At 45.4% G+C, this 15,421-nt stretch overlaps 1 protein-coding gene across 1 annotated transcript in view; it reads left to right on the top strand.

Moving 5' to 3' along the window:
• Kctd19 (potassium channel tetramerization domain containing 19) overlaps positions 1-15,421 on the top strand; it is a 29,872-nt gene that overhangs the window by 12,026 nt on the left and 2,425 nt on the right. The window contains exons 3-12 of the mRNA XM_027953931.2: positions 5,079-5,229; positions 6,012-6,203; positions 7,376-7,507; positions 9,797-10,007; positions 11,154-11,314; positions 12,551-12,651; positions 13,109-13,251; positions 13,445-13,528; positions 13,760-13,874; positions 14,417-15,044. Of these exons, the coding sequence (XP_027809732.2) occupies positions 5,079-5,229; positions 6,012-6,203; positions 7,376-7,507; positions 9,797-10,007; positions 11,154-11,314; positions 12,551-12,651; positions 13,109-13,251; positions 13,445-13,528; positions 13,760-13,874; positions 14,417-15,044 (1,918 nt within the window). The remainder of the gene's footprint in view (positions 1-5,078; positions 5,230-6,011; positions 6,204-7,375; positions 7,508-9,796; positions 10,008-11,153; positions 11,315-12,550; positions 12,652-13,108; positions 13,252-13,444; positions 13,529-13,759; positions 13,875-14,416; positions 15,045-15,421) is intronic.

Genomic DNA, 15,421 nt, shown 5'->3' with positions numbered 1-15,421 from the left:
CACTCTTCTTGTCTTTATAAGGCAGCTAGGGATTTGCAAGCCACTTAAGCTCCTTTACCATCACGTTCCTTCCAGCATCCCACATCAGAGCATAAGGCATTTCCAAGAACTACTGCTGCTTTGAAAAGCCTCTGTTAAGTCCCAAGGCTCTGCCAGCAGGATGCATTTGTCAGCCCTCTTTTGGCAAAATACACACACACCCGCACCATCAGTTTTATGTTGCTTCTGATTGGCATATTTTTTCACTATCTAGGCCAAAGGCAACATCAATCATCCTTCTGCTAGCAATTAGCCATCTGAATTCAGGTCTGAATTTCCCTCCAATAACTTTCCAGGTCATAACATATGAAGAGTAAAATTCCTAGAAGTAACATGCAGGTAGCTGAAAGTGCACTTGAAGTCAGCCCACAGACCAGCAGTGATATGCTCTGTGACAACTTCAGTCATCAAAGCCAAAGGGCAGCTAGAAACTCAGACTTTCTGGAGTGTTCTTCATTGATTCTTTCAACAAAAAATGCATTGAGACACCACAGGCACTGCTCTGGGTGATGTGAATACAGTAGAGAACAAAACAGTCATTGAAACCTTGGGAAAGTTAAATCTGTTAGAGGAGACTTGCAAATCACAAATAAGCAGGTGAGGAGCGAGGGAATGCTTTCTGTCGGTTCTCACAGCACCCAAATGACTTCCTGTGAGTAGAGGACTTATATATCTGAAGTCAGAGCAAGGATTGGCTGAGAGCATCCAGAAAACAGCCTTGTTAAGGGTTCTGAGCCTCCAACAATACTGACACCTTGGATCCAACATGCATCATGACCACACTGATAGTGATTGCAATCTTTATTAATTTATTTGCTTTATTTATTCTCTTTTTAAGTTTTGTCGCACATTCCTTTCTTGGAAAAAATGGTGTTGCTCCCACTTACACTAGTGAAAATAGCAGAAAATGGAAATGTCAATTCTATAAAATAGATCATTTTTCCCTCAACTAGCACATCTCCTCTCAAGCCTATTGGACTGTTATTACTGACCAACCTCAGAGCATACACATGGTACTACACACATCTCCAAATAGGGAATCCTGGGCCATCTTCATACAGATTATTGTCTTGAACAGATATTTCCTTTTCCTCCACCTGGCCCCTCCCCATGTGGTCAATTTAGAGTTGTTCAAAGACACTACTGTTTTCCCTCTGAGATGGTATCTTGAGGTTTGAACCTGAAGGTAAAGTAAGTGGCAGTTTCAAGTTCCTGTGATGTGGTCTGTTTAGCATGGGGTTGGGGTGATGCCTCTTTTAGGACCTTCCTACTTCCACTCTTTTCTCTACTTCACATATCATCTATTTGTCCACCACCAGTCAGACCCAAGTGGAGCCCTTTCTTCCTGCTGTTCTCTTTCCCTGTTGTCCTTTATCTCTTCATATTCTTCAGGGTCTTCTTTCTGGCTTCCAGGTTGGAATTGCTGTCTTCACTTCTCTCTGAATTCTGTGGGCTCTGCCTATTATAATCCTGTGCTGGCTTTTCCTATGGTTTTGGATACTTGGGATCTTAGTTTTATGAGTACAGTCTATCTCCCTGCCAGCTTTTTTTTTGGGGCTCCCCTGTGTCTGTCTAGAGAACTCAGCCTCAGGCCCTTCACTTTCATGAATTCTTTCATGTAACACAACATTAAAGGCACTTTGTACATGCTAGGTTCTAGACTAGAAGGTGGGATACATCACCCAGTCCCTCCCCAAGGTACCTCTGGATAGGGAGAAGGTCTGGCCTGAATCTAACCCAGACACCTGCAAAAAAAAAGCTTGCAGGTGTCTGGCAACAAAGGCAGAGGATAACCTCCTCTGGCTGGGGGAGGTACCAGGCTCTCCAGGCAGAGAAATGGAAAGAGGAATTTTCTGGTAGAGGGATTAACATTCATAAATCTGAGGAGGAATCAAAGAGCATGAAGTGTTTTTGGAGTTTGGTGGAATTTGGTGTCACTGATTATGCAGTGAAAACAGAAATAATGTGGGAGATGAGACTAAAAAGGTAAATTGGAATCCAAATACCAAGAGGAAGAAAATTAATATATTATTTCCTTTAATCCTTACAATAGTACCTTCCAGATTTGACTATCTCTACTTTGCATGTCAGGAACTTGAAGCTTGGTGAGATTGAGTGACAGTGGTAGATAGCTGGTTAAGAACAGTGGTTGACAGGCTGGAGATGTAGCTTAGGGATAATGCTTGCCTAGCCAGACAGAGAGAGACAGAGAGGGGAGGGGAGCAAGGATGGAAGGGAGGAAGGAAGGAAAGGGGAAGGAAGGAAGAAAACAGTGTTATTTGGGCTCTTTCAAGTATGGAGAGGGCCTGGGGACCAAAAGACTAAGACGAGGGGAAAACGGAGAAGGAGAAAAATGGAGTCATAGGACTTGCTAACTGACTGGATGATGTCAAGAAACCTTTAAATGGTTTCTCTTAACCAAGGGACAAATCAGATCCCCTCAGCCAGCTTCCAGAGATCTCTGCTCTTGTTTGAAATCCCCTCAGCCAGCTTTCAGGGCTCTCTGGTTCTTATTTACTGCTTTCAATTAATCTTCTTCATTGCTTCAATCTCTGTGCACCTCAACAATGCCACATTCAAGGCACAGACACAAGTAGCTGGGTGTACATCTCCACCCACCACCCCCCCTGCCCTGCCTTGTCCCTCCTAGGTACAGTCACCATTTTCCTTTTTGTCTCAGTTCTCACCACAAATTCTGCCAAGTTGTCATCCTTCATTTTAACTCAGTATTCTTGCTGACCCATGGATGCAGAATCTCTTCTGGCCTTACTAGCATCTGTGAGACTTTTTTTTTCAGTGGTGGGAACCAAACCCGACCTCTCACATGTTAGGCAACTGCTATATCACCGACTGAGATACATCCCCAGTACCCATAATTCCTCTTGGCTGGAGGCCAACTACTCACTCATAACAGAAACCCCTATTTTTCCAATTTCCCTCCACAGGATAGCTGACAAATTGACACAGAAGCTAAAGCAGTGTGCAGTCCCAGGCCTGAGGGACCAGAAAGCTGGTATCCCCTTCTAATGCCGTAAAAAGAATTTCTAGGGTTCCTGGAGGTCCAGAAACTTCAAACTCATGCTAGAGCTTATCTCAGCATATGTAAATTGTTGGTCTTCGTGTCTTTCTTTACCCAAGCTGACAGCTCTTTGAGTCCAATCACAATATCTGACTGTGGCCCTGGCAATGCACAATGAATACTTCTCAAATAGAAGAGTGACGGACTCCCAGTGTTCCATGCATGTGCTGAATGTCCTCTATAGCTGAGTGTCCCAGGAAAACACTTCCCACAACTCCACAACTGCCCAGGTCTCCCACAAATAATCCAGTTATCAAAATGTGGAAGATTCTCCCACTTTGGTCCATTTCTTCTTGCAGACCTTAAGCACTTATGTAAAGCCCGTTTATTTCTGTGGCCACCAGGGGGCTCTTCTCAACATACAGGATTTCCAAGAGCAACCTCACAAGGGCTTCCCAGCTGTATAGCTAGGAATTAGAAGCAGGTTTTATTAATATTTTGTTAATATTGAATCTGAGGCAATGTGCCCATTTCTTAGAGGATAAAGTTGGTCATGGTGCCTTTAAAGGGTCCCGTATCCCAGGGCTGGGGTTGTAGCTTAGTAGAGCGCTTGCCTAAGACATGTGAGGCACTGGGTTCAATCCTCAGCACCACATAAAAATAAATAAATAGAGGTTTAAAAAAAAAGGTCACCCTTCTGCTTCTAAAATTTTATTAGGAAAATATTATTTTTTTCTAGAGTAGGGTCAGAAAAAAAATCAGCTTGATATTATGATAATCTACTTCCTACAGGATTATTAAGGAGGAAAAGGTCCCTCCCTGGGTTAGTACAGCATGAAGACTCTCAGCCCACCTTCTCCTCTGGGCTTTAGCCCTGCCTAGTTGTAGTACTCTACTTCAGCCTCATCCACCCCTGGTCACTGACTCCTTTAAGCCAAGCTGCTCTAGATTTGGGAGGCCTCTTGGGCAAGCCTCAAAGCCTTTGACCTCAACTATCTCATCAGTAAAACACTACATCTGTCTCACAGAGTTGTATCAGGGTAAATGAGCAAATGTGTGAGAGAGTGACTTGAAAAATGAGAAACCCTGTGACATTACACCTTGGCCTCATTACTTAGTTCACCTCCCAGAATTAGGATAAACACCATGACCAAATCACAAAGAGAACAGATTGGAAAGGTTTTTCAACTATCAAAGAAAAATTATAGCAAAAAAAAATCAAATTTTAAATGTTTAAATATAAATTAACTCCCTAGATTTTGCAACATACAACATAAAATTATAAGACCAAAAAATTGTTTAAAGAATGAGAAGAGATAGATTTTCTGTCGCACTGTGTGATGCCCCACTCTGCCTTGAGATTCTGCAGAATCCCACCAACAAGAAGCCTCTCACCAGATAGCCTCACAATCTTGAACTTCCCAGCTTTCAGAACTATGAGCCAAATAAACCTTTTTATTTATTTATTTAGGTAACAGGTATTAACCCAGGGTGCTTAACCACTGAGCCACATCCCTAGCCTTTTTTTATTTTTTATTTTGAGATAAGGTCTCACTAAGCTGCTGAGGCTGGCCTTGAACTTTGCAATCCTCCTGCCTCAGCCTCCTGAGCCAGGAGCCTGGGATTATAGGCATACACCACCACTCCTGGCTAAACTTTTACTTGTAAATTTTAAAAAAGAATCAGAGAGGGCTAGGGGTATAACTCAGTGACAGAGTGCTTGCTTAGCATGTGTGAGGCATTGGGTTCTATCCTTAGCACTACATAAAAATAAACAAACAAAATAAAGGCATTCTGTCAATTTACAACACTTTAAAAAGAGAGATACAGTCATTGGGATTTTGAATATTAGTATTTCATCTTATAGTCCTAAATTTTTACTTTTTTATGATTGAGTTGATTTATTTAAAAATACTTTACCAAAGTGAGTCACATACTGTTTTTCCTGATATTCATTCTAAAACTGATAGATAGTTACCAGGTTCATATTTTCAAGGCAGCAATATTCTTTATCTCATAGACTCTAGATAATCTGAAGGAAGGGAAACACCACCTCCGTGTGCGGCCTGCAGATATACCTGTTGCTGAGAGAGCATCTTTGAACTACTGGAGAACCTGGAAGTGTATCAGCAAACCTTCAGAATTTCCAATAAAAAGCCCAGCCTTCACAGGTACAATCATAGATAGGCTGGCCCCTCTGAAGACCACACCAGCTTCCCCTCACCTCACCTTAACAGAAGGGACTGCCATCCAGAGAATAGTTCCATAGTCCCAATAGTCCCATCTCTTTGAGTTCATTCTGGATGATTTCTCTACCTCTTGGTCATCTCTTTTGACCTAGTACTCTATCACATACCCTCTCCATGGCTGCTTGCTCACTGCTGCTCAGCATCCTCCTGCATGCTGTTTCCTCTACACACTGGTTTCACTTAGGCAAAGCTAGGATGCATTCCACTCCCACTCAGAAGTCAGGAACTTCACCATCCTTTCAAGTTACCTCCAGCCACCAAAGAATGTCTCCAAGTGATCTCTGTCTGATGAGTGCCTTGCAGCATAGGTCAGCCAATCTGGGATACCAGAACAAGGCATTCATGATTATTGATGGGTTTTTAAACTTCCAGGAGAGTCAAAATCATGTTTTATCTGTAAGTCACAGTGGTTGGTTTGGTCCATTAAAAAGAACTAAATATACAAATAAATTTAGTGACTTTGGGTACATAAGCCAAAATGTTACAATGTATCCCACTGTCCTTCAATGTCTATAGAAAAAACAGATTTCCATGTTCTAGTCCCCACCTCACTCCTTCTGAACCTTAGGGCTATATCTGAAAAGAGAGAGGGAAAGGAGGTGTGTGGCAGGCACTCTCCTGGGTAGTCTTTCCAGCTTCTTCTGGGAACCCTGGATAATGAGAGTCCTGGTCTCAGGTGATGCCTCCTGTGTGTTCTCCTCCAGGCCTACATGACAAGGCACCTTTGGGGCTCATGGACACACCACTTTTAGACACAGAAGAGGAAGTGCACTACTGCTTCCTGCCCTTAGACCTGGTGGCCAAGTATCCAAGCCTAGTGACTGAAGACAACCTGCTATGGCTGGCTGAGACTGTGGTCCTGATCGAGTGCGAGTGCAGCGAGTTCCGCTTCATTGGTGATTGCTCTGTCCATGGGTGGAGCAGGCTGATGGGGCCACCCACCATTCCCCACCTCACATCCCATACTCCTCAGAGGCCCAGTGTGGTGCATAGAGCCTCAGAGTTTCCTTGGGCAGAGGTGCAAAAGGACCACAATCTTTCTGGAGGCAAGCACATTGCAGCACAGACTCTCACTTGGATCAGAGTTATTTTAGTTCCTATTTCTTTGGGGATGGCCTGACTGTAAAGAGGCCCTGAAGCTCCCTGAGGTGATGTCAGAGGCCTCAGAAGTCAGTGTAAAGGTCAGAGTGTTCAGCTGAACTCTTTCTCTGCCCTAATATCTCCAACTGGGTTCCAGGCCTAAGTGCCTCTTACCATAGAATGAGGAAATAGAATTGTTTCAAGGGATGTTCCTACCTGCTCAGAATACAAGGGAAGAAGGGTGAATGGTGACAGTTTCCCCAGAATCATGCAGAATGGTCAGTGTGAGCTTGTGACCTAAGGAGGGATGAGATCTCCAACCTTGCATGGGAAAGAGCTCCCTCTCCCCACTGCCTCAGGACCAGCTCTGCTAGGGATAGCTAGCAGAATCAGGGAATAGCTCCCTGATTCCAAGCTGCAGTCAGCAGCTTCTACTGCCCAGAGAAGGCAGTAAACACTCAAGTTGATGCAAGGGCTCAAATGTCTGGAACCACAGCCATTCAGATTCAAGTCACTAGGAAGTTGTCTGTGATATGCTTCTGAATCTCCAGGTTAATTCACACAGGACATTAGAGATGGCTCTATCTCTGCCTCTCACACTGCAATCCAGGCAGGGACAAACTCCAAGTGCCACTTGCCAGCCCAGGCTTGGCCAGGCCCCTTCTCTCTAAGCAGCAAGACAACTCCCTCTTTTGGAATGACCGCTCTGGGGTCAAACTCACAGGATAAGTCTCAGAGTCAGTATGCTCACCATAAAGGCCTGGCTTGGGATTCTAACACAGGATTCCAAACACAGGAAAGCAAAGTAATTTGGGGTCTTTCGCCTTGAAAGCCACTGAATCAAAGCTAATCAGGTATGTTTAGAAATTGTTCCAGAAGGAGGAGAACCTAGGATAAGTTGAAAAACCAAAAACCTGCCAGAACCTGTACCTCCAGTGAAATCAGAAGTAGCCTTGTTAACTCATGTTGTTTCCCTTTGTTTTTCAAGTGAATTTTCTCCGTTCACACAAGATTTTGCTACCAGATAATTTCTCCAACATAGATGTGTTAGAAGCTGAAGTGGAAATTCTAGAAATTCCTGAGCTCACGGAAGCTGTACGGTTGTACCGGATGAACATGGGTATGTCACCTGGGAACCCTCACCTTCCTTTGACATTCTGGGTCTGGGTGGACTTGAACTAGAGAAGCCAAGAACGTTTTCCCTCCCATTACCATTGTGGGCTTTGGGGTGGTGGTGAGTGAAGTGGATGCTCTAACTTAGAATCCAAGAACAGGAATTTTGCCTGAAATCCTGCCTGCCCTGTCTGCTCAGTGTCCCACTGATGGAGTTAGGGGGCAACTACCAGGGCCAAAGGAATCCTTACCCAGCATGGAGCAGGAAGAACCCAGACTGGATGAAGGAACCAGGCTGGAATGTCCTGGGGAGAGAGAAGGGCCTAAGGCAAGCTTCTAGCAGCAGGAGCTACCTATCCTGTTTACTGCCCAGAGAAGGCAGTAAACACTCAAGTTGATACAAGGGCTTCAAATGTGGAAATCCTAGGCAACTGAAACTTGTGACATCCATCTCCTACTCCCCACCTTCTCTTCCAGGCACAGCTGGAGAGCATGGGAAATACTTGGGCAAACTTCCCACCAATGCCTCAGTCATCCCACTAGACCCCAAATTCCCTTCTCCCTATTTCTCACAACTATTGGCTGCTATGCCTGTTTCTGTCTATTCCTGGTATTTCCTGTCTTCTGTTCAGGCCAGAATGAAGCTCCTAGCCCTGCTTCATTCCAGCTGCTCCTCATCTCATGGTTTTGATTTGCTTTTCATCATCCCATTTCCCAATTCCTGTTCATCCATGGAAGCTACTGTGCATGTTTTAGAAGCTAGCTACCTCTGGAGACCTCAGCTGGCCTTCTGAGAATATGTAAAACCTTCTCAAATAACAAAGCTGAAAAAAAAATGACTGACTTGCACATATGCAGTTTGGTCTGGCCATCATCAGGCATTTGTTCCATGGGAATGAGGCCATTCCCTGTCTTCAGATCCAGCCTCTTTCCAGGCAAATGGAGTCCCATCCTATGCTGCATTCTGCAGCAGGTCTCAGGAGCCTGTACCAGGGCCCTACAACCCTCTTGAGAGTATAAGTTCAGCCCCCTCCCTCAAGAACTTCTGATCCTCAGAGAACTTGGATCACTATGAGTTGGGCAAAGTAGTACCTGCTCCACACAAGAAATGTAAAGATGGATTTGTGTTTGTAGACAGCCTCTCCTCCAATATAAATCACAGGGTTAGCCTTTAATAAAGCATCCTAAAAGGGAGACAACTCTAGTAGCCCTAAAGAGGGACAGCTGACCTCAAAACCCCAGTCCTAGGGTTGTGGCTCAGTGGTAAAGCATTTGCCTAGCACATGTGAGGCACTGGGTTTGAGCCTCAGCACCACTTAAATAATACGTAAAGTTATTGTGTCCATTTATAACTAAAAATGTTTTTAAAAACCCAGCCCTGCCTTGCCTAGCTCTGCAGTTACTTGTACTGAGTACCTTGCCCTAAACTGAAAAACTGGGCAAGGGGCGGGTACTTAGTTAACCCCTCAGGGCACAATATATCTGTGAAAAGATGATAGCACTAAATCTCTCACAGGGTTGATCTGAGGATTGGAGATAATACATGAAAATTCCCTGGCAGGTTGCTCATTGTCCCACTATTGCAGGCTTTTATAGGCTATGACAACTATGTTCTGTGGATTATACCTTGTGTGCTGGCTGCAGAAGAACAAGATCCCACCCATGAGCCACCCAAATACCTAAAAGTAGCTCTACATAGTATGTCTCTGAGGAAAATTCTGCCCAGGAGACCCAAGGAGACAGTAGGGACTGTGTGAATCCTAGAAGCCTGTATCTCTCATTTGGCTCTGATATTTCTTCCCTTGAATAGTTAGAAAAGTTTGGAACTAATGGAGCTTCCTGCAGAGGCTGAGGCCAAATGCTCTAACTGAGATTTCTGAAATTCAGATGTTAATGATAGAGCAAATAAATCCCCACCCTGCCATACCAACCAATAAATATTTTTTTTAAATATTTGTTTTTTAGTTGTATTTGGACACAATACCTTTGTTTTATTTATTTATTTTTATGTGGTGCCGAGGATTGAACCCAGGGCCTTGTACTTGCTAGGTGAGTGCTCTACTGCAGAGACACAACCCCAGCCCCCAACAAATAATTTTGACCTCTAAACCTGACTGAGTGTACAAAAAATTATACTAAAGTTGAAAAAATCCACATTTGGTCTATGCAAGGATATGTCCTCCTTCTAAGCCACTTAAGTATTACTTGGGGGCAGCTAGAGGAATTAAGACCCATAGCCTCCAATTCACCTATGCCTAAGAAGGATCTAGTAGTCACACCTTTATCCCTGGCACAGGTGGCTGTTCCCGGACCTCCTGTCCTCCCCCAAGCCCTGGAAAGGGGGTACGTGCAGCCGGTCTGGAGTCTGTGAAGCCACTGTACATGATGGCCCTTGGTCTGCTGGTCAAGTACCCAGACTCTGCGCTAGGACAGCTCCGCATTGAGAGCACGCTGGATGGAAGCAGACTGTATATCACAGGGAACGGAGTCCTCTTCCAGCATGTCAAGTAAGGCCTTCCTTGGGGAGCTGCTCAATCCCATCAGGTTGGGTTTTGCCCTTCTCTTGGAATAGCCTGAGGCCTTCCCCCAGAAACCAGGGGGAGAGTGTGTCCTCAGGGTCAACCTATCATTTTACTCTCCACCACCACTACTGGGTTAGAGCCTCTGAGGAGACAAGGTAAAAGGGTCCCCAGAGCTCAAGGGCTTTAAGCTATTCATATTTCTTTTCTCTACCATCCATTTCCTTGTGCTGGGTCTGAGGTAATCTGGCCACAGTCATACCTTCAGAGTAGTTGGGCACCCCACCCAAAAATACCCTTATGCAAGGTTCTCTGTATCCTTGGGAGGCTCACTAGACACATAGAGAGGCCTGAGCCTAGAGTGAGCTTCTAAGAAGCAAGGCAGGGCAGATTTCCCCAAGGTGGTGGTGATACAAGGCCCTTGCCTTGATGGATGAGCTCAGAATATCCCTGTAAGTCTGGGGCATGGATTCCAATCCTGCATTATGGAAAGGCAAACTGAAGTTAGGAACAGTGGAGCAACTCTGTTAGGGTGGCAAAATCCATAGTACCAAAACTAAAGGTAGGAGTGGGTTTCCCTAAGTGCCTGGGGAGAGCATCAGCTGACTCACAACACTGTCTTACCCCCAATCCTATGGGTTGAAACTCTTTTGGCCCATTTACCATCTGTCCCAGACATGTCCACTCCTAATGTCACAGAAGGTAAAAACAAGTGCTTTTGCAAGGATAGGGGAAATGGGGGTTGATGTCAGCCTCTTTTATGGACACACAGGGTGTTAGAAATTTCTCTGCTACACCTTGACTGAGACACCTTAGGCAGATAGTTATGGGGGCAGGAAGCAAGTGATTGGACCCTGGCCTGACTTCTGAACTTGAGAGAGGGCCTGGAGACTTGAAATGAGTCAATTTAGCAGGATTTGCTGAAACAGGTTAAGCTCAGTTCTAAAAAGTTGTGTCCAGGCTTACTTTCTTTGAAGATACCACCAGATATCCAGTTAAACAAAGGAAATAATGCTAGTGGTGCCAGGTTTGAGCCAGTGTTGGTGCATGTATTCTAGGCAAGGAAAGTTTATAGACTACATTCTTGTGGGGCACAGTGCTGAGGCGCTTCATGACAGGCTTTCCTCTGGGCAGGAACTGGCTGGGGACTTGCCGGCTTCCCCTGACTGAGACCATTTCCGAAGTGTATGAACTCTGTGCCTTCCTGGACAAGAGGGACATCACCTATGAGCCAATGAAAGTGGCTCTGAAGACGCATCTGGAACCAAGGAGTTTGCCACCCATGGATGTGCTGAGTAAATGAGGAGTTACTGGGTTTGAATTTAACATGGGGGTGGTGGGATATCTAGGGGATCCTAGAAAGATAAGGAAAGAAAGATGATGCAGGCAAGGACCAGGAACTGTAGATGGAAGAGAAGGGGAAAATCAGACCAACATTTGTGGATTTTCTAAATGTAAACTTCATGTTAAGATCCCCATCCTCATGTCCAAGTCCACAGTTTGTCCCAGGAGTACAAACAGGGCTGCTACCCAGTCTGGGACTGCACGGCCCCAGGAACCAACATGATGTGCTCAGTTGTTTCTTATAATCAGGCAAAGAGGAATGGTTCCTGGGTCCATTTAACAGATGAAGCAGAGACTCAAGGGGAAACTTGCTCAAATTACATGACTGGGGTTTGAATCTGAGTCCAAAGTCAGTGAAGTGATGTTTAAACAGTTAATAACCTCTTGGTTTTTTAGGGTAGGTTTAAGCTATAGTGCTATCATTCAGCAGTATTCAATATTTATTGAGCACCAACAATGTACCAGGACAGGGATACATACTGGAAGTAGAAAAGTGAGTCACACAGACTCAGTCCATGTTTTCAGGTGTTCTTAGTTTAATTCTGTGCTTCCTGCCTCTTGGTCATATAATCTAGTTTTACACCCTGCACTCATCCCAATACTCATAAGAAAATGGTTCTCAAACATCAAAATAACACCTAAATATAGTCATTCCCCACCAAAAAGGGTCATGGATTCATCTTTCCAGCACAGAGCCCTGTGACATACCTAGAGGCTTGGTCTCTAGAAAAGTGACAGTAATTTGTTGAAAGCTGGCTCCATGACATCTGCTAAATCTCAAGCAGAAACCTAGACTTCTAGCTCCAGTATGAATGAATGGCCACAAAAGTGGCCACACTATGACACAGCCAGCCAGAAACCCAAGGCAGGTGGCAATGTAGATGGAATCATCATCTGAGCTTTCTTGAGGGAGGTGGGTCAGGAGAAGGAACAGTGCCCTTGGGATTGGAATTCCAGAGGGCTTCCCACCCCAGAGTTGCCAACTGACCCTGAAAACTGTTGTTCTAAGCCACCTCACCTCCCTGGAAGCTGTGTGGTGAGGACCAGGAAAGGCTGGTATGTCAGGATTGCTGCTGCTTCTCAGAATAGGCCACATCTTATTAATGATGAATACAGGGAGCCTTAACATGCAATACATAATTTTCCTTCTGTCCGTATGATGTGTTCCCTCTCATTGGTTTCCATAGATGAGTGGACAGCAGAGATTACTGTGTATTCCCCACAACAGATTATCAAAGTTTATGTTGGAAGCCATTGGTATGCAACCACCCTGCAGACCCTGCTGAAGGTACTGCTAACCCCAGCTTCCCTTTTCCACTTTGACTTCCCTGCCTGAGCTGCTTTGGGACTTGTCAACTAACCTTCACACAGCCTCCAGCACCTGCTTAGAACAAGGACTTCTCCCAACTCCACTGCCTAGAGCCCTCTTTCCTTATGGCAAGAAATGGAATGAGCAGCATGCTGGAAAGGACTCAGCAGTGTGGGTAGGGAGGAGGCTGGTCTGAGGGGCATGGCCTGAGGAGGAGGTAGGATGGTGTTCCAAATGTCTTGGAGAGGGGGGATCGCAGAGATGATGTGCATCTCCCAGGGTGTTCTGCTCCCAATTGTGCCTGTAAGACAGGGAGACAGAAATCCCAAAACATCTGCTCTAGTGTGGTCAGGGAAAATTGAGAGGTAACTGACCTATCCCTCACTAAAGACCTAGCCCTGGGGACTAACTGATTCTGCTATCTATCCCCCTCCAGTATCCAGAACTGCTGTCCAACTCTCAGAGAGTATACTGGATCACATACGGACAGACCCTACTTATCCATGGGGATGGCCAAATGTTCCGACATATTCTCAACTTCCTGAGACTTGGAAAACTCTTTTTACCATCTGAATTTAAGTAAGCAAAGCAAGTAATCAATGATGAAATCACTGAGGTTTACCCCTTCTTCAACAAAAGAAAGGTTTACAGACTTCAGTGGGGAGGTTGTTGTTATTTCCAACGTTGGCATTGTTGATCAAGGGAGCTTCTCTGAAGGCTTATGCAACTCCCACCCCAACTGCCCAGTCTGACATCTCCTTGTCATTTGCAGGGAATGGCCTCTCTTCTGCCAGGAGGTGGAGGAATACCACATTCCATCCCTCTCAGAAGCCCTTGCACAATGTGAGGCATACAAGTAAGAAAACTTCACTCAGGATTCCATGTTTGGACTTTTATATTCCTCTTGGAAATGCTAAGTCTCAACTACTAGTGGGACCTGGTCTTTCTGGGGTGAAAGCAATAACAGGCTCAGGATTAGCCAGGGATCTAATTGGAACTCCTTTCCTCCACTGTCTATCCCTGACCAACCAGCTGATGAGCTGATGGAAGTTTTCACTCACTAACCAACCCCTCTTGGTCTTTGCAGGTCATGGACTCAGGAGAAAGAATCTGAAAATGAAGAAGCTTTTCCCATCAGGAAGCTGCACGTGGTGACAGAAGGACCAGGGTCACTTGTAGAATTCAGTAGAGATGCCAAAGAAGTAAGGCCCAATCTTACTTGGTTGGCACTCTTCTCAAAGAATGCCACCACAAGGCTGGGAGTGTGGCTCAGTGGTAAAGTGCTCACCTAACATGTGTGAGGCACTGGGTTTGATCCTCAGTACCACATAAAATTAAATAAATAAAATAAAGGTATTGTGTCCATCTACAACTAAAACATATTTTTAAAAAATGCTACAAGTCCTGGGGTAGGCTGGGGTAGGCCCAGGTACTAAAGAATACGGTAATGAAAGAGCAGGACCTACACTGGTTCCTAGTACAGGAACTGATTTCTGAACCTTGAAGGAGGCACAGGGACATGCTGACCACTTGTCCCCTGAGACACCAATAATCTATCTGGTTGGAGTGAGAAGCTCCTGGGCTGGCACCACCCCCATTCAGATCAAACAAAGCTAAAATGGGTGACCCATGTCAGGGATAGGATTGTTCTGGGTGAACAGTGAAGTCGTAGAGATTCAGCCTGGGCAAGGGTTCGATGACAATGTATAACATGCCCAGAGCTACTATGTCCCTCCTTTCCCAGACCACAGCCTGCATGCCTATGGACTTCCAAGACTGCAATGACAGGACTCCATGGAACAAAGCCAAGGGGAATCTGGCCAGATCCAGTCAAATGGAAGAGCCTGAACAGTATACTCGGACTATCCAGGTCTCCCTGTGCCGAAATACCAAGAGGGCAGGCAATCCCAGTGCATACTCACACTGCTCTAGCTTATGTGCTAACCCCAGACACTGGGGAGGCCACTCTGAGAGTCCCCCCAAAAAGAAGTGTACCACAATCAACCTCACACAGAAATCTGAAACTAAAGATCCCCCTGTCACCCCCATGCAAAAGCTTATCTCCCTGGTGAGGGAATGGGACATGGTCAATTGCAAACAGTGGGAATTCCAACCAATGACAGCCTCCCGGAACAACTCCTTGGAGGAGGGTGCCCTGCATCTCCCCTCGGGAAGTGAGACTGCTTCCCAGTCCAGCACCTCCGCTACTTGGAAAGCCCATTCCATAGCGTCAGAGAAGGATTCAGGTCTACCAGCAGGGGCTGGAGCTGGAGCAAAAGACAAGGGGCCAGAGCCAACCTTTAAGCCATACTTCCCCACAAAAAGAGCTATTTCCCTGAAGGACTGGGGCAAGCAGAGACCAAAGGAGAGAGGTGAGTCCTACCCCATTCTTGACCAAAGTCTCATTTACAACAGAAAAGACAAATCCTTTGGCTGAGACCACAGAGCTAGTTAGTGAAAAAGAGAGACTAGAGCCTGCCCTCCAATGCCAGCTCTGAGCCAGGCAGCAGTCACAGAAATTACTGGTATGTTAGCATAGCTTGGGGAGCTAAGAGACCATATAAGGTGAAGTGATTAGTACTGTGGAAAGGGAGAATCTAAGTAGTAGGAGCACAGGGAGCCTAGGGGGCAGGGCAGAAAGGAAAACAGTTAATTTCACATAGGACATAGTAAGTGAAATTAACTGATCCAGAGTAGTAGTTTGTGGAAAGCACAGACCTTTGGTCTAGATGGTGGACTGGCTTCTTCC

The sequence above is a fragment of the Marmota flaviventris genome, chromosome 18 (assembly GCF_047511675.1).
Source record: "Marmota flaviventris isolate mMarFla1 chromosome 18, mMarFla1.hap1, whole genome shotgun sequence".
NCBI classification, from domain to species: domain Eukaryota; kingdom Metazoa; phylum Chordata; class Mammalia; order Rodentia; family Sciuridae; genus Marmota; species Marmota flaviventris.
The sequence above is the reverse complement of the archived record's forward strand: the minus strand, read 5'-3'. Positions and strand labels throughout refer to the sequence as shown.